The following is a 17,989-nucleotide window of genomic DNA, read 5'->3' as shown; positions in this document are numbered from 1 at the left end:
CCATCCCCATCCCTTTTTTGGTGACAGGTTTTTTTTTGGTACTAGGAATCAAACTCAGGACCTTGTGCTTGCCAGGGAGGTCCTGTGTAATTGAGCTATATCCCCAGCAAGCAAGCAAGCAAGGGAAAATGGAATAATGATAGGAAAAAAGTAAAGTTATCATTATTTGCAGATGATGTGATACTCTACACAGAAGTATCAAAACTTCACTAAAAACTGCTAGATTTAATAAGCATTTTTTGGATGCTATTGTGAAAGGTGTTGTTTCCCTAATTTCTCTCTCAGTGAGTTTGTTACTCCTGTATGGGAAGGCTATTGATTTTTGAGTGTTGACTTTGTATCCAGCTACACCAATAACCACTGAATTTGGTTATTAAATCTAAAAGTCAGGGGGCCAGGGATATAGCTCAGAGGCACAAGCGCCTGCCTGGCAAGTGCAAGGTCCAGAGTTTGATTCTTGGTACAAAAAAAAAAAAAAAATCTAAAAGTCATCAGTAGTACAGCTGAATACAAAGTCAATATTCAAAAATCAATAATAACCTTCCTGGACATGAATAACAAATTAACTGAGAGAGAAATTAGAGAGACAACACCTTTCACAAGAGCATCCAAAGCTGGGTGTGGTGGCACATGCCTATTATCCCAGCACTTGGGAGGCTAAGGCAGGAGGACTGTTGCAAGTTCGAGGGCTACAAAGTAAGCTCAAGTCCAGCCCAAACTACATAGCGAAACCCTGTCTCAAAAAGACATAAAAAAGTAGCATTGAAAAAAATGAAATGCCTAGGAATCAGTCTAACAAAGGATGTAAAAGACCTCTACATTTAAAACTACAGTACTCTGAAAAAGGAGATTGAAGAGAATATTAGAAAATGGAAAGATATCCCTTGCTCTTGGGTAGGAAGAACCAATATAGTGAAAATGGCTATACTTCCAAAACTGTTATACAGATTTAATGCAATTCCAATCAAAATTTCAACAACATATCTCACAGAATTAGAGAAAACAATCCTAAAATACATTTGGAACCAGAAGAGACCGAGAGTAATAAAGGCAGTTAATTCTAAGCAACAAAGGCAAGGCAAGGGGCATCACAATCCCTGACTTGAAATTATACTATAAAGGTACTGTGATAAAAACAGTGTGGTACTGGCAAAAAAAAACAAAAAACAAAAAACAAAAAAAAAACAAAAACAAAAAAACCAGACCAGAAGATCAATGGGACAGCTTAAAAGATGTAGAAACAACTCCAGACATACTCAGCTACCTTATCTTTGATGAAGGTGCCAAAAACATTCACTGATAGAAACACAGCCTCTATAATAAATGGTGATGGAAAAAATGGCTCTGTGCATGCCTGAGATTAAAATTGCACCCATATCTTTTACCATACACTAAACCAAATTTGAAATGGACCAAAGATCTAAATATTAAAACAGGAATATTAAATCTGCTGGAAGATAGAAAAAGCGAAATTCTTGAAGGCATTGGTACAGGCAAAAGACTTTATTAATAAAACTCTGATCAAATAGAAACTATCACAAACAATCAACTTGGATTTCATCTTCTTAAAAACTTTGCACAGCAAGAGAAACCACCAACAGAGTGAAGAGACAATCCACAATGTGGGAAAAAAAATGTTTGCCACCTCTTCCTCAGACAAAGGATTACTATTAAGAACATATAAAGACAGGGAGCCTTGGGCAGGGAGCGCCGGTCTTCCGGCTGGCTAGCTTCCTGCCTCGTAGGTCCCTGGAGGGAGGGCCCCCAGTGCATGGGGAGCCATGCAGCGGCAAGCGCTGTTGTGCGCTGGCCCTTAGGCCGGCCGCCGCCGCTCAATTGAGATCTATCATGACACAGAGAAACACTGACACAATTGGCCCACCATGCACCGACTGCAGTTGCCCACCCACGGATGTCTGTGAATCATTCAAATTTGAACAACCCCTGGGAATACATGCTATACAACGGGACACTTTTGCTCCTGCCATTGAGAACCAGAAAGGTCCAGAGCCAGCGGAGGAGCAGCTGCTGAACAAGGACTCAGAGAACATGAGAATGCAGACTAAGCCCATGGAGTCAGAGGTTCAGTGGACTGGGGTCACGAGAGCCGCTCAGAAGCTGTAAACCAGGAGGACCTTGCACAATACCTGCAGAGAGTCACTGGAAGCCATTCTTCCCCTGACAGTACAGGCTGTGGTGGAGCTCTGGAGAAGTCTGCAGCAGGATTCCTGCTGCTTGTGCTGACAGTTGGGGAGAGGACACTAACTGGTTGCGGGGTCCCAGTGCGATGGGAGGCTGGAGAGAAAACGCTACAAAAAATGGCTTTCACCCCAGACAACTCACTTGATTTTTGACAACCCTTAGGCTGTAACTACTTGTTAGATCCTTCTTGTGTATCTCTGTCTTCCTGAGGAACCACTTTGAAGATACCACCATGTATTACAGCAGTCATTGATATTTTCCTACTAATCTATCCATAACTCTGTAATGTTTGTATTGTTCCTATCCTATTTCATAAATGGATCCATGTTTACTATTATGTGTTTCCTACAACAACCATTGAGAATTATTGAATGATTATTCAGTAGGTCACTCATGTATAGTTCTATTTATATTCTTTAGAAGTCACTTTGAAGATACCTAAGTATAGTACAACAACTACTGATAATCTCCTACCTCTTTTGTCTGTAACTCACTATCATTTGTCTATTTGTTTTCCTGAGAAACTATCTTATAGATAACAATATATAAAACAATAACCACTGATAATTTCCTATCACTTTGTCTGTAATTTGGTAAGCCCCTCCTATTATTATGTTATCCTTCTTTGACTCTTTAAAATAAAAAAAGAACATATAAAGAACTCAAAAATATCAGACCTCCCAAATTTGAAGACCCAATCCAAAAATGGGCATCTGAGATGAATATACACTTCTCAGATGAAGAAATACAAACAGCAAATAAATGTATGAAAAAAGAGTTCAACATCACTGGTCATTTTGATATGGCAAGTGAGTACATCGAGAAAGACACCCACAAGAAAACCAAAAAAATCACGAACAAACAAAGCTTTATTGGAGCCAGCTGACGGACCATCTCTAAACTGAAGTCAAAGATGTCCATGCTGCTCTGGGTCTCACCTTTGGTCTTAGTACATTTCAGGTTTCCATAGTAACCATTACTTCATTTTCAGGTCATATAATTAGCACAAAGTTTACTTTTCTCCCAGGAGGACAACCAAATTCCAAGGACAATCGTGGGTTAGCCTTTCATTTACTTCCCAGTTTTCTGTTTGTTCTGTTCCCAATTTATGGCTTTGCTCTGCTTTTAAGCAAGTTGGTAAGGGTACTGGTGTGTGTGGGGGGTCAACTACAGCTTAAGTGAACTTTAAGTGACCTCTCTTACTATGAAGTTAAAACCAGAAAAATGGAGTTTTTCTTGCCCTACCAATTTGATAGATGTAAATTAAAACAACACTGAGATTCCATCTCACTCCAGAAAGAATGGCTATTATCAAGAAATCAACCAATAACAAATCCTAGAGGGCTCTGGAGAAAAAAGAACCCTTCTCCACTGTTGGAGGGAGTGGAGACTGGTACAACCACTGTGAGAATCAGTGTGGAGATTCCTCAAAAAACTAGGATTGGATTTCCCATCTGAGCCACATATTCCCCTGCTGGGTATTTTCCTAGAAGAATTAAAAACATCATACCACAGTGATATATATGCACCTATGTTTACAGTAGCACAATTTGTAATAGGTACATCTTGGAAACAACCCAAATGCCCATTAACTGAGGAATGGATAGAAAAGATATGATCTTTTTATATGACAGACTACTATTGAGCCTTAAAGAAGGATACACTGGAGACTTTCATAGGTAAATGGATGTAACTTGAGACCACACTCATAAGTGAAACAAACCAGACAAACATGTGCAAAAATCATTCTCCCCTTAGTGTGAGAAGCTGACTGAGTAAACAACATCCAAAATGTACAATACATACTGTAAAATGGGAAGAAACTGTTCAAAAGGAAAGAGAAACTACAATGGAGGAAAGAAGAAGGGAAAAGCAAAAAAAATGTATATATAAGAGAGTTAAGATAGCTACACTACTAATTTCTTAGTTCATTGAAAAGAAAAGTTTGTGCTAATACTGTTTGAACAATTTAATGCTGATATCTTGTATGCTGAGTAACTACTTTGAAGGTGACAACATGCAGTGTATTAACCACTGTTATTCTAATACCTGATGTTGAAAATTTTTTTTTCACTTTAAAATAAATTTTTAAAAATTTCTCTTGTCCTTAGAGTTGGCTCTGTCAGCACTGCTGACCAGAGGTAGATCAGCCTGAGTGGAGATGAATGCTGTCACTTCACCTAGGATGACGGGACTCGGCTTCCTGTATGGCTCATCCTCCAGCAGGTCACCCTGGATTCATCCTTCTTGCGTCAGAGGCACCAAAGACAGCAAAGGAAGACACAAAAAGGCCCCTCTAGGGCCACACTGAGAACTGGCCTGTAGTCACTTTCTTGTGTTGACTAAAGCAAGGCACATGTTTGAGCCCAATGACCAGGGAGTGTGCTGGAGGGCACTGTAAAGCTATGCCGCAACAGGTAAGGACATAGACGTGTGTGACGGACTGGAGTCATCTGGGCAAACTAGGAGTGAAAGATTAGAGTTATCTCTGTAAATTGCCACACTTGATTTGGCTGTGGTTCCTTCTTCAGTGTCACTGCTGGGTGTTTACAAGACCTGCACCTGCATATGAGAATCAGAGAAAGGACAAAAATATGAAAACAATCACGAGTATCACAAGAAGCATGTGAACACCACTTTACACCCGGTTTTCTCATTGGCTTAGCTCCAACCAGGAGAACAAGTTCCACAAATCACTTCATGTATGTGAGAAGAGCACTCCTTGACACTCCTTGACTTTCTTCCTTGACAAACTCAGTTTCTCATTTTTCATTTACAATGAGAAGTGTTGGCCCTTGCACAGATCTCACCTAGGCAGGCCCATAAATGACTGAGAAGAACTGTATCATCATCTAGAACTATTTTAGGCAGTGGCACTATAGCGCAGCAGCAGGGGGCTTGCCCAGCATGCTTGAGGTCCTGGATTGGAGCCCCAGAACTGAAAGCAGGAAAAAAAAAATAGAACCACTTTAACAAGCACATTCACCCTAGTCTCTTGGGTCTGCAAAGCGAATGCTGGGTCACTTGCTATTTGGGCCACAATAAGGATTCTGTGCAGAAACATAAACTGAAGGTGAAGACAGTCTTCGCCAAGCCAGGGAAAGCTGGTGGTGAGCTATCCCACCAAAGCAACCAGGGGAGGGGATTCCCTTCTCTCAGCTGTGGGCTCTGTGTGCCTGAGAACAATGCAACCTGCACATAGTCCATGGCCCTGGCCCGAGCTCCCATGGGCAGGTTCAGTCCACAGGGACATCTGCATTGCTGGAGACAAAGGAAGCTCCACAGTGCATCTGCCCAGAGTCAGAAACCAACACGTGGTGACCCCACAGCAAAGTTCATCCCCAACACAACATCGGAGAGAACAACACACAACACTTACAACACGCCAGCACCAACCCTTAGGACTCTCTGACCCCACACACTGACCAAGATCCTGAGGTCTTGGAGCCAAGTCCAAAACGAAGGACTACACTTTCTTTCAGAGCCTGTTGTGACTTGTGTCTAGATGTGCCCTCAAAGTCACATGCATTCATCAGTGGGGTTTGTCCAGAGGTGGCTGGATCTAGAGTGTGTGAGTGATTCATGGTACAATGCTGGGATTAAGGGTGTGTGATTGCTAAATCAGTCCACTGATTGGTTTGGCACTGCCCTAATCGCAGTAGCCTCGACAGAGTATATAGGAGGAAAAAAAAAAAAAAGAGCTGCAAAGGTCTCTTGTTGCTTCTGCTAAGCCACCTTCCTTGGAGCCAGCTGATTATGGACTGAAACCTCAACAGAGTCTGAGGTAATTAAACCTTTCCCTGTTTAACTTCAGGTGTCAGTTTTTTGTCTCAGCGACAAGAACAGTAACTAAGACAGAGCTCCTTACCTTCTCCAAATACAAACGGAAATAACCACTATTAAAATCAGTCCAACAATAGAAACAAGGATCCAGATGAGATCTCTCTCTTTAGTTTCTGCAGGAAAAAAAAAGCAAAACAGAAGAAGAGTAAGGAGAAACCACCGGCAAGAGCCTAAGAGACCCCACACAAACAACGGCTGCTAACACCACTGAGCTTTGTGTCGTTTTCCTCTCAAGAAATTCAACCACCAACCCCAAGGCACAGGTCTCAGCATCACCACATCTCCCACATCTGAGTACAGGAAGCCCCAACTTATGAACATTTGAGTTGTGAACTTTCAGAGATACAAACGGACCCGACGTTATGAATATTCAGAGATGGTAACAAATTGAGGCAGGAGGACTGCCATGAGCTGACCTGTAGCCCTGTTTCCACCTCATGACTATTGTCAACCCTTTCCACCTTCCACACCTTTTGCCTGTGCACTGAATCCAGAGTGTGTGAGTGATTCGTGGTACAATGCTACACTGAACTCAGACTGTTGCCTCTGGGCCTGAGCTGAGCCAGACCCCAGCTTGTACCCACCCTTAGCACAGCTTATTCTTTTCCCCATCAAACACTAGCAAAGACCCTAGACTGCCCAGGAACCAGAGTCATGTGATACATCCTAGATGTAAGGAGTGAGGGAAGGGGCAAGACGACACTTACCTCTCACAGGCAGTGTGAAGTTCAGCCTCTGGGAGGTGTTCAAGGAGCAGTGCCACACCACACACTGGTAGATGGTCACACTGTCTTCCAGAGAGGGACTGATTTTCAAGTAGCTGGTGATGTTAAATGTGCCACCCTCATTCTTGATGATGGGATCATTCCAGATGTCTGTGGAAATCCTTTGGTACTGCGAAACATTCTGGGTCCACTTCTGCCATGTTATGTTAATGGCTTCTGGGTAGAACCCACTGGCATGACACACAAGATAACTGCCATCAATTTCGTTACTTCTCTCCATGCTTTGCTCCAGAAACACCGTGCTGGCCGGCTCAGCTGCCAGGGATGAAAAGACATAGAGTTGGGCCCAAAACTGGCACCCTTTTCTCCCTTGCCTCATGGTAACTGGCTTCTGCCAAACCTACACATCAGCCTCATTTCCGCTGTACCCAGGCAAGACAGAAAACATAGGTGTCTGATCTTTCAAAGATGGAAATTTGGAGACACAGGTGATAGTAAAACCACACCCAGCAATGAGCTGAAGACCGGCTGAGTGGCCAGAGCCCACTGGAAATTCCTGTAGAATGGGTAGAAACTAGCTGATTCCCAGCCCCAGGCTTGATCCAGGGTGACTTCAGGAGCGCTGTGTGACCTGAACAGCCCTCTGCCTAAATCAGGGAGTCTAAGTAGGTGGTTCGCACTACCAGTGGGATGTTGCCATGCTGGGACCTCGACTCTCATGGTCATTTTAGAAAGTAGAGTTTCTTCAACTCTTCTGTGCCAGACACTATTCAGAATGTTCAGGAAGCCTTGTGTTGTTGCAGATGTCTACTCCCGAGCATTCTTAGCTGGACATGACACATCCAGGTTAAACGCTCACTCCATCCCTACTGCAGAGGGGTGTAGCCATATGAACTTGGGGCAAGTCTTCCAAATATAATACAAGTGGCTAAAGCATCTCCCAGCAACTGTGCTCAAATAAAGAGTGTGGTTCTGATAAAAGCACAGAAAAATAAATCAATAGGACAGAATGGCAAGCTAGCAATAGATGGACATAAATATAGCCAATTCATCTCTGACAAAGGAAGAAGGGTAATTTGAGGAGAAGGTACAGTCTTTACATGGAATGGTGCTGGAACACCATTATGAATCCATATGCAACAAATCACATGGAATTTACAACATCTTACAGTTTTTACAAAAATTAATTCATTTGGATCAGAGACCTAAATACAAGCACAATTAAATCACTGAGTAAATAAATGAATGCCAAAAAACAAAAAAAAAACCTCTCTAATGAAGAATTCCAAATAAATCACAGAGCTACTCCATCCCAATGGGAAAGGAGTGTGACTCCTTAAGTGAGGGCCACACATGGTGACTTCCTTCCTCTCAAAGACCAGAGTGCAGAAGCGGGGAGGAGGAGTAATTTAACAGTGAAAGAGCCAGACAAATACTACTGCACAGAGGCAATCAAGGATAACATTGAGAGTCATAAATTAGGAGATTTGACATGTGTTACACACTCCCTTTACCTCTGTGATCATCCTAAAAAATTAAAACCTCACTCACATTATAAGAGCAGCAAATAAATTCCAAGAGAGTGGCATCCTACAAAACCTTGACCACTACTCCTCAAAATTGTCAAGGACATCAAAATCAAGAGAAGTCTAGAAACTGTCACAGCCAAAAAAAGACTAAGGAGACACGCAAATTAAAAGCATATGATGTTCTAGATGGGATCTTGGAACAGAAAAAGGATATTAAATAAAACCAAGGAAACCTGAGTAACTTATGGACTTTGATGAACAGTAACTCATCAATACTGGTGTATTAATTAAATCAACTGCACTAAGGCAAGCTGTTAATGACAGGATAAATACTGCACAGTGGTAGGAATAATATGAGAACCCACTAGCCTATCTTGTAAGTCTATTCATTTCTATTTTGACAGCCACAGTTCTTTCAGGCTTTCTGTAAATTGCAGAATCAATGAATTTTTCTAACTACTATACTTCTGCACTTCTATTATTACCATGTACAAAGTGATCAAAGTTCTACATACAATTAAGGGGATTTCAAAATGCTGCCCTTCTGTTATGAACTGAGTCTCCCTAAAATTCATATCCTTTCCAGAGTTCCTGGTATCACTGAATGTGAAGATTTTAAGATAAATTCTTAAAGAGATAGTTACATTAAAATGAGATTGTCAGGGTGGGTCCTACCTATTGTAACTGGCCTCCTCTCAAGAAAAGAGATTTAGAAAACACAGACAGATACAGGAAAAAAAAAAACCCTGAGGAAAAACAGATAGAAGGCCAAGAAGAGAGGACCATTCCTTCTTCCATAAGGAGGGAGTACCACCTGGCACCTGTACATTCCTGCACGTACAGGACCCCCGGCAGATGCAGTGAAGCGTCACCTTCAGAAAGATTGACTGAAATCAACGCCTCTGACATCCTGACCTCAGAATTCTAGAATCCAGCATTGTAAGAAAATACACATCTGTGGTTAAGCCACAAACTAAGACACCATGAAGCTCACCCACATATCAGATGCTTTTATAGAAGAGGAAAGAGAAGCTCTAAGGGCTTTTTGGGAGATGTTTTAAGCCTTGACCAAGAACCTACCCACATTACAATAGGCAAACAGCTGGATATTTTCACCCTTACCAGTGAGCTACTACCACTCAGCAATGTTTTTGCTGTATTTTTTCCATCCGTATTTACTGGTTATCCTTTTTTGCTTTATGCTGAAAGAGAATTTCACTAAGTTGCCCAGGCCACTCTCAAACTTGATTATTCTCCACCTTGACCCTCCCAGGTCACTCGGATTTAAAGACATGTGCCACCATACCTTGTTGTACACATATCATATGATGAGGCAGGTAGGAGTTATCAGCCCATTTTGTGCACAGGAAAATTCAGGTTTAAAGCTATTAAATGGCCACAGTCACCGATTAGAAGTAGCAATGCTGGAATAGGATTTAGGTCAGTCCAGCCAGGCCCCAGCACCTCGCTCCTTTCCCAGTGACCTGGCACTTCTTTAGTGACACTGGCTGCTCATACAAGAGGTGAACTATACAACAATTGCTCATGTTATCATTTACTGGGCACTTACAAGGATGGAGCACTGGGCTAAGCATTTCATCGGTATTTTCCTACAGTCTTACCTATAACCCACTCTGGTAGAGCACTGAAGTTCAGAGTGACTAATGACTTGCTCAAGGTGGTCCAAGTGTTTACAGAAGCCCAGGATGGGAGCCCATGTCTACGACAGACCCACACACTGACCCTCTGCCCCTTTGCCCCACGGGTGTCCCAAATGCATCCCCACCCCAGGACCCAGCACCATGGCAACAGCAGGGCACTGCCCTCAGGTGCTCACCTGTAACTTCCAGAGAGGCCACTCCTTCTTCCATCTGAGGGGGCACCACCACCTGGCACCGGTACATTCCTGCATCCCCCACCTGGACCCCAGGCAGATGCAATGAGGCGTCACCTGACTTCGGCCAATCCAGAGACACTTTGGCCCCAGTTCGGGTAACCTTTTCATTATCGCCATATAACTCCAACACCGTGTCCTCTGCTTCAGACGCCGGATCCTTCCAATACCACCTAATGCCCATACAACTGAGGTCCAGCATTGGGAAGTCATGGACTTTGCAGGGGATGGTGACATTGTCGTTTAGGCGTACCGTCAGTGGCCTTCCTGGCACCTCCACTTTCAGAGAACCTGTGACAGTAACACACTTGGTTATGCGGATCCTGTGTCTCAAACACGACCATGTAATACATTCCTTTTGGGGTAAGTGTGAGAGGACTCAGGACACAGGCTCTCAGTTCATGGCCCTCATTCACCCACCAAGATCCCTCTTTGTTCTTTTTCAAGATTATTTTGGCTCTTAGGGGCCCTTGAGATTCCACTTGAATTTGAATGTTTTTGTCCTCCCAAAATGCATCTATTGAGCCCTACTTCCTAATGTGACGGTGTTTGGAGCAGGGCCTCTGGGAAGTGATTAGGTCTAAGGGTAGAGCTTGCTGAATGGGATTAGTGCCCCTATGACAGGAGCAGTAGAAAGGTCTCTCACCCTGCACTGTGAAGACACAGCAAGAGGCGTCCTGCAAACCAGGAGTGGGGCCCTCACCAGAGACTCCATCAGTCGGCACCTTCCTCTCAGGCCTCCTGACCTCCACAGTGGTGAGAAACAAATCTGTTGAAGCCACCCAATATGTGGCATTTGCTATGCCAGCCTGACTGAAGGAAGATAGGATGAATTTTCTATTCATCTATTTAGATCTTCTTAAATTTCCTTGGACACTGTTTTATAGGTTTTGTTTTTTTTGGTTGGTTGGTTGTTTTGTCCCTTTTGAGACAGGGTCCGGCTATGCAGTTCAGACTGGCCTTCAGTTCACTTTGTAGCCTAGGCTGGTCTCGACCTCGAAAAGATCTTCCTCCTTCAGCCCCCGAGTGCTTTGGATTACAGGTGTGCACCACCACACCAGGCTTTATTTTTTATTTTAAGATAAGTCTCAGTTTTATAGGTTGCAGAGCACCATTGTGCGTCACTAACCAACAGGGACAAGAGAACTGTCATTAGCCAGTTTCCTCACTATGTGAGCATCACTGAGTGAACTTCACACAAGCCTGAATGGGTGGGTCAACCACTCACTGTGGCTTCTTAGTGAGATCCAGAGACATGGGACACAAGCTCACGAAGCTACTGCCTGCACCACATTTTATGGGACATCTTTTTTAAAAATAATGTACAAAAGGTATACTCTAAAATGAAATAAAGCCAGGTGTGGTGGCCCACACCTGTAATTCCAGCACTCAGGAGGCTAAGGCTAGAGGATTGTTGGGTGTTTGAGACCAGCCTGTACTACAAAGTGAGCACAAGGCCAGCCTGAACTGCATAGTGAGACCCTGTCTCAAAAAAAAGATATAAAAAGTATAGAATAGAATATACGTAAATCTGTGGTTTCCAAGAGAAGAATGAGGGTGAGAGTTTGGGGTAAGTTTGAGGATATGGAAAAAAGGGATGGGGTGCACCTGTGACTGGATAAAGAGTGTTTTGCCTGGAGCACTTAGCAGCTTGTGTATCTTGAGGGGGCGCAATCCCCATAGGATGAATACAAAATTCATCCTATCTTTCTTCAGTCAGGCTGGCATAGCAAATGTCTTCAACAGAATAAATGTTGTTTGTTCTCATTATTACATCTGTACATAATTGTGTGTGCTGTACTTTCACACAGCTAGTGTAGGGGGGAATGAATCTTAGCATACTATTTTAGATAAAATAGTTTGGTAAAAGCCTGCATGGTGCCTCGGGAAGCCTCCCGGGACAGTGCAAGAGCTAATTCCCCAGATCAACACTGCCCAGGAATGTCTCCCCAAGATAAGGGGGCACCTAGGCCTAGGTGACCCTCCATGACCCTGCCTGGGCAGTGCCATCTCCTGGCCCTAGGTAAACACTGTAACCCTAAAGGAATGCATAGGTTGTAAAAAAGGAGATAATGGGGGGAAACATCTATCACGGTTTGACATGCGACCTGCAACTGACCTGGGGTCCAACAGGATGAGAGAAAGACCATGTGCCCACTGGGGTCAGAGAGTGTAACACCCCAATCTGTTGTCCATGGAAACCAAAATGTATATAAGGGGAAACAAAGTTAGCCATGGGCCCCGCTTCCAGATTGGCAAAGGAAGTGAGGGTGGCTAGCCTCAAATTAAACTCTGATTTTGGTCTCACTGGTGATTGGCGTCTCTTGTGGAATGTTTGGGACAAATGGGAATTTCTGCCGTAACATTTTGGAGGCTCGCTCGGGAAATTCCACAGGCAGACCCCCGCTTTGAGAAGGGCCCCGGTCTCCGGACCCTCTAGCCCTTCTTGAATGGCTTGGAGCCACAGCTGATTTCAGCTTCCATCAGAGAGAGGCTAGGGACTGCAGGTCTTGGCCACAAAGAACAAAGCAGAGTTCCACACCTCCGACTAGGTAAGATTTTAATTGGCTTTTTGTGGAAACTGGGCTTGTATTTTCGGAGATGTGGGTCTCTAACTTGTAGCACCCAGAAGTGGGTGGCTGTTTGGTTTCTGTCCTCTCCGGGAGCCGGGAGAGGGACCTGAGGCAGTGCGCTGTGCAGCGCAGCCTTCACCCTCCCAGCGGGAGCTGAGCGAGGGGCATGTTAGTCTTTCTGGCGAGTGCTGAGAAAGAATTCGGCTTTTGTTTTGTTGTGTTTCAAGCCAGTCTCCAACTCTGCATTGGCAAAAATAAGTCGGAGGAATATTAACTAAATTATCTTTCCCGGGATTTTGTGTTTCTTTGTTTGTTTGTACTGTTTGTTTTTTGTTCATTCTGATGCACCCGCTTTCTCCCATGCGCTTGCATTCTGAAATTACGGTGGAATCAGTGGCATGGGCTGGGGTAGTTTTAGCTGTCCTCCTGCTGCCTCTTCTGCAGCTGGCAGTGGCTTACTGGGAAGCTCGGAGGAAGGCCAATCCTGAGCAACTGCTCCGTGCTGTAGTAATTACTACGGTAGCATTGCATTATGTTAGCTTTGTAATCCTGCTTGGTGTGTGGATCGAACGAAACCGCTTTTGGGATTTCTGCTATGGGAAATTCCGACAGCAAACCAACCGTATTGAAATGCGTGCTTCAGAATTTTCAGAAGTATAAGGGCGACTATGGAGTGCTTAGCACGCTATATAAGCGGAAGTGGCCTTCGTTTGGGGTGGGCTGGCCAGCTGAGGGAACTATAGGTGCTCACGTAGCAAGCAGAGTCTGGGACATAGTGGCTGGAAAGCCAGGTTACCCAGATCAGTTTCCCTACATTGACTCCTGGCTGACTGTGGTTCGAACGCTGCCACAGTGGCTCAGGATGTGCGCCTGTGGGGCCCCTGATCGTGTGTTGATTATAAAAGAAAAATCCTCGGGTCCCAGGCCCCCTGTGTTGCCATCAGCACCAGAGGAAAGCAAGTCTCTTGTCCCGAGTGTCACAGGGCCGCCGCCCTATCCTGACCGGGGAGCGGCACCACCCAAAGAGGAACCTATTTCAGGATCGCAGCCGAGCGGTGGGCGCCGGCATGCCGACCTCATTTGTGCAGCCCGAAGGCGCCTACAGCCCTCCCCTGCACCTATAGGGGATGGAGAGGAGGATGAAGTTTCCTCTTCGGGTACGGCTGCAGTTTTTGCCACTTAGACAGACAGCAGTGGTGGGACAAGGGGGAAACCTCCGATCCACCTTGGTGTACGTCCCCTTTTCTACAAGTGATTCGTATAACTGGAAAAAACAGAATCCCTCCTTCACGGAACAGCCACAGGCATTAATTACGCTCTTAGAATCAGTATTTAGGACACACCGCCCCACTTGGGACGACTGCCAGCAGATTCTTATGACCCTGTTCACCTCTGAGGAGAGAAACAGAATTCAGAGGTCAGCAGAGGAACAAGTGAGGTTAGAGACAGGAGGAACAGCACAGGACAGGGACGCAGCAGTGGCCCAAGTCTTACCTAAGGAGGAACCTAATTGGGATTATAATACTGAGGAGGGAATGAAAGCACTCAGGGACCATCACCAGGCCCTGAGAAAGGGGCTTCTGGCTGCTGCACGCCACCTTACTAACTTACATAAGGTAGCAGAGGTCTACCAGGGGCCGAATGAGAGTCCTGCAGCATTTCTCGAGCATCTCATGGAGGCCTACCGTATGTACACCCTGTTTGATCCAGAGGCACCTGAGCATGCCCGTACTCTCAATTTAGCCTTTGCAGCTCAGTCGGCCCCTGATATATGCCGAAAGTTACAAAGATTGGAAGGATTTGCAGGAAAGTTTGACAGAACTAATGGAAATTGCCCAGAAAGTGTTTCGCAATAGAGAGGATGCAGAATGAAAGTACAGACAGGAAAAGAGGAAGGTAATGTCAGCTACATGTAAGAAGGAGGTGCAGATTGGACATAATGACAAGGGAGGTAAAGCTGGATCCAAAAGGGGAGGCCACCGCCCCCGCCTGGATCCAGATCAGTGTGCCTATTGTAAAGAAAAGGGTCATTTTAAAAGAGTGTCCAGTACTGCTTGGTAAAGACAGAAGAGAGAAAAAGGATGTGTTTGTGGTGGATGCGGTGGATGGGTCAGATTGACGGGGGCAGAGGTCCCTGTTTCTAGGCCCCGGGGAGCCCATGCTAACAGCAAAAATTGAGGGAAAGCCTGTAAATTTTCTAGTTGACACAGGAGCTGAGCTGTCTGTGGTGACTCAGCCAGTTTCCCCCCCTCCTGGACCAAACTGTACAAGTTCAGGGAGCAACTGGTCAGTCTTCCTCATACTCTTTCTGTGAACCACGACAGGTACAATTAGGAAAACATGTAGTGAGTCACTCGTTTTTATTGATGCCAGACTGTCCTTTCCCTCTGCTGGGCCGAGACCTTCTTCAAAAGCTAAGAGGCTGTTGGAACTACTACAGGACAAGGGATATCGAGTCTCTAAGAAAAAAGCTCAGGTATGTGTTCAAACTGTAATGATTTTTTGTTTATATGCCTGTTGAATTGCAAAATACAGTATTAGATCTGCCTGTGGCTTACAGTCACTTTTGTAGGGTGGGGGATGAAAAATCTACCCCAATTCCCACAGAGGAAACCTTTTGTCTTGTACTAGAAAATGCTGACATAAATTTAAAAAAATAACTATTACACCAAGTGTGGTCAATGGAGATTGTCGAGATAAGATACAGGTTTTTGTATGTGCCATGGATGTCTGGATCTTTAAAAAGGGAGAAAAAAAAAGTCTACATAAATGATAATATTAACCTAAATTATAGTAAGTCTTACAGGAGAGAGTCTGAGTAGGAGACAATGTGTGTGTGCACGTGACTAAGCTGAAACCTACATTAAGGAACATAAAAGTTGCTGGTATTCAGAAGACAGAATAAAATATAAAAATATATTAATTACAAGTAAAAGGGTTTTATTTTTCCAAATTCTTTTTATAAGCGATCTCTGCTAATGGACCTAACCAAAAAAAAGGAGAAAATAAAGTTCTGACTACTTATAATTATGAACTTATAATTCAGTATGGCCAAAACTATATTTGAGTGCACTCTTAAGTCTGTAAGTAAATTGTCTTGTGTATGTGTTTTGTTTGTTTGTCTCTCTGTCAGATCTGTAAACAGCTGTTTTACTTGAGCTCAACAAATTTCTCTTTTTGTATTTTTTTGATTTTTAAGGCAATTGTCTGTAATCTAATTTGGCTTATATGTTAATATCATCTAAATTAAGGATTTGCTTCTACCACATTGCCGGCTGGTCAAAATTATGTTAAAATTGGTTTTATAAATGTATAAATATTGTTTTATGTATTATGATTTGAGTCGCTCATTGTACAAAAACTGACATGTCAAATTCTGATTGGATGTTCATAAAATATTAAAAAATGGGTTAAGATAACTAAATAAAAATCCCTTGGGTGGAGATTGTTGGATAGGACTCCAACTGATGAATAAAAAAGCAGCTGACATTAACCAGTTTTTATTCATTAATAAGGAGCCCTGATAATCTCCATATCCTTATGGGAGACACAGTGATATATACTGTTCAAAATATATTATTGTGATATGTTTATATTGGTCATTGACAGGAGGTTAAGAAAAAATAAGACAATAAGGTTTTCTGATTAAAAGATGCTACTGGTACCAAACTAAATTTAAAAAAAATAGTGACAACTTTTTATTGCTAATTTCATGGTGTATTAAATGTATTTGTGCCTTCAAAATGTACGGTACGCTAAAATGTAAAACTGAAACTGTTTATATAATGTTGGACATCTGCCTTTTCTCTTGTGCTCCAGGTATTTATAAGAGGTTCATGGGTCATCATTTGAATAATTTTTTAACAAAACCTTATGTGGTGTATATACTATGCATATGCCACTACATTTAGAGATGCTTAGATATTAAACAGCCCAGACAATGTTACAAATTTCTTAAATGACATCCTGTTTGAGGACAATTTAGATAAAAGCTCCTTATGTACTAGGTAAGGATGATGACTAAAAGGGCTATTCTATTGTGCTACAAAAATGTCATCACGCTTATTATCTAACGATACTATGTATAATTTTTGACTTCCAGTTTTCTTTGTAAAACTGTGTAATTGTTGTCTGTTAACATTCCACAGAGATTCAACTACTAGCACATCCATGATTGGTAAGAAGTAATAGTTCTCTGGTTGTACTTTATTTTTTAAGGTGCTTGCAATGTAATGTCATTAACCTTTTCTGCTGGATGTTTAACAACTGAGGTTTGGAGACCAAAAATTAGAGAGATAAATTGGGCTAAGAGGACACCAATATTTTGGCCAAAGCCCTCCAAGGTCAAATAGGACTCAAGACATAAGAAAACCTCGCTGCCACATCACACAACTCGGTTGGGTCCCTGATTTTCTGATCAAGGAGATTATGGGACCACAGAGAAAAATGATTATACAGTGTAACGTGCCTAAGGAGAGTCACCAGGAGAAAACAGTCTCCCAAGCTTTCAAAGAAAGCAACTTGGTCAAGCAATGGCTGTGACTCATCCAGATGGCTGGCACTGACAAAAGTACTAAGAGACACTGCACATGGTTTCAAGGTAAATCCTGAGGAGAGTTAATTGACCTTGATAGGAAAAAAAATTAATTTTAATTATACAGGTCTCACTTTAACTTGGTCTTGAGCAACCAACAGAAAAATATAACTACAAGCTATTAGATAAATGATAAATGATAATAATAATAATAATAACAAGGTGTTCCAGTTCAATTAATAACATGGAACGAGGGTATGTTTGTGTATTGACAGGTCATCAACCACCATTGTAGTTGCCATCCTGGAACATGGGTGCCATAAAAAGGAGAGATCTTCAAACCCATGGTAAAGCCTGCTGCCAATAGACTTGTCGTGGATTCTACAATGGACTGATTCTATTAACATGCTTGTGTACAAAGAGAACATCTCTACAACTACACCCTCAAGCGCCATTGGATGGACTCTACTGGACCTAGCCAGGCCATACTTGCTTCCCTGCACCTTCCTTGTGCCCAACAAGCTGTGGTGTTCATTGTTCCTATATGTAAGATGACAAACCCCCATTTTGGAGCCCAGGCTGCCATCGTATGACACACTTTGTATTTCTTAGAAAGAAAAATATGTCATAGAGGGGGGAATGTAGGGGGCAATGAATCTTAGCATACTATTTTAGATAAAATAGTTTGG

At 43.1% G+C, this 17,989-nt stretch overlaps 1 protein-coding gene and 1 long non-coding RNA gene across 4 annotated transcripts in view; one reads left to right on the top strand and one right to left on the bottom strand.

The window, feature by feature from the left end:
• Positions 1-4,233: 4,233 nt before the first annotated feature.
• Positions 4,234-17,989, bottom strand: part of LOC102009041 (natural cytotoxicity triggering receptor 3 ligand 1-like) — a 16,504-nt gene continuing 2,748 nt past the window's right edge. For all 3 annotated transcript variants that reach the window (XM_005380381.2, XM_013512029.1, XM_005380380.2), the window contains exons 3-6: positions 10,137-10,484; positions 6,753-7,085; positions 6,071-6,158; positions 4,234-4,764 (exon numbers count right to left, since the gene is read on the bottom strand). In XM_005380381.2, the coding sequence (XP_005380438.1) occupies positions 4,665-4,764; positions 6,071-6,158; positions 6,753-7,085; positions 10,137-10,484 (869 nt within the window). In that variant the 3' untranslated portion in view covers positions 4,234-4,664. The remainder of the gene's footprint in view (positions 4,765-6,070; positions 6,159-6,752; positions 7,086-10,136; positions 10,485-17,989) is intronic.
• LOC106148043 lies at positions 12,553-17,981 on the top strand. The gene is made up of 3 exons (XR_001233163.1): positions 12,553-12,745; positions 15,140-15,242; positions 17,576-17,981. It is a non-coding gene; the product is annotated as an uncharacterized LOC106148043 (long non-coding RNA).

This window comes from Chinchilla lanigera, unplaced genomic scaffold, assembly GCF_000276665.1.
Source record: "Chinchilla lanigera isolate Chin_1 unplaced genomic scaffold, ChiLan1.0 scaffold00013, whole genome shotgun sequence".
NCBI classification, from domain to species: Eukaryota; Metazoa; Chordata; class Mammalia; order Rodentia; family Chinchillidae; genus Chinchilla; species Chinchilla lanigera.
The sequence above is the reverse complement of the archived record's forward strand: the minus strand, read 5'-3'. Positions and strand labels throughout refer to the sequence as shown.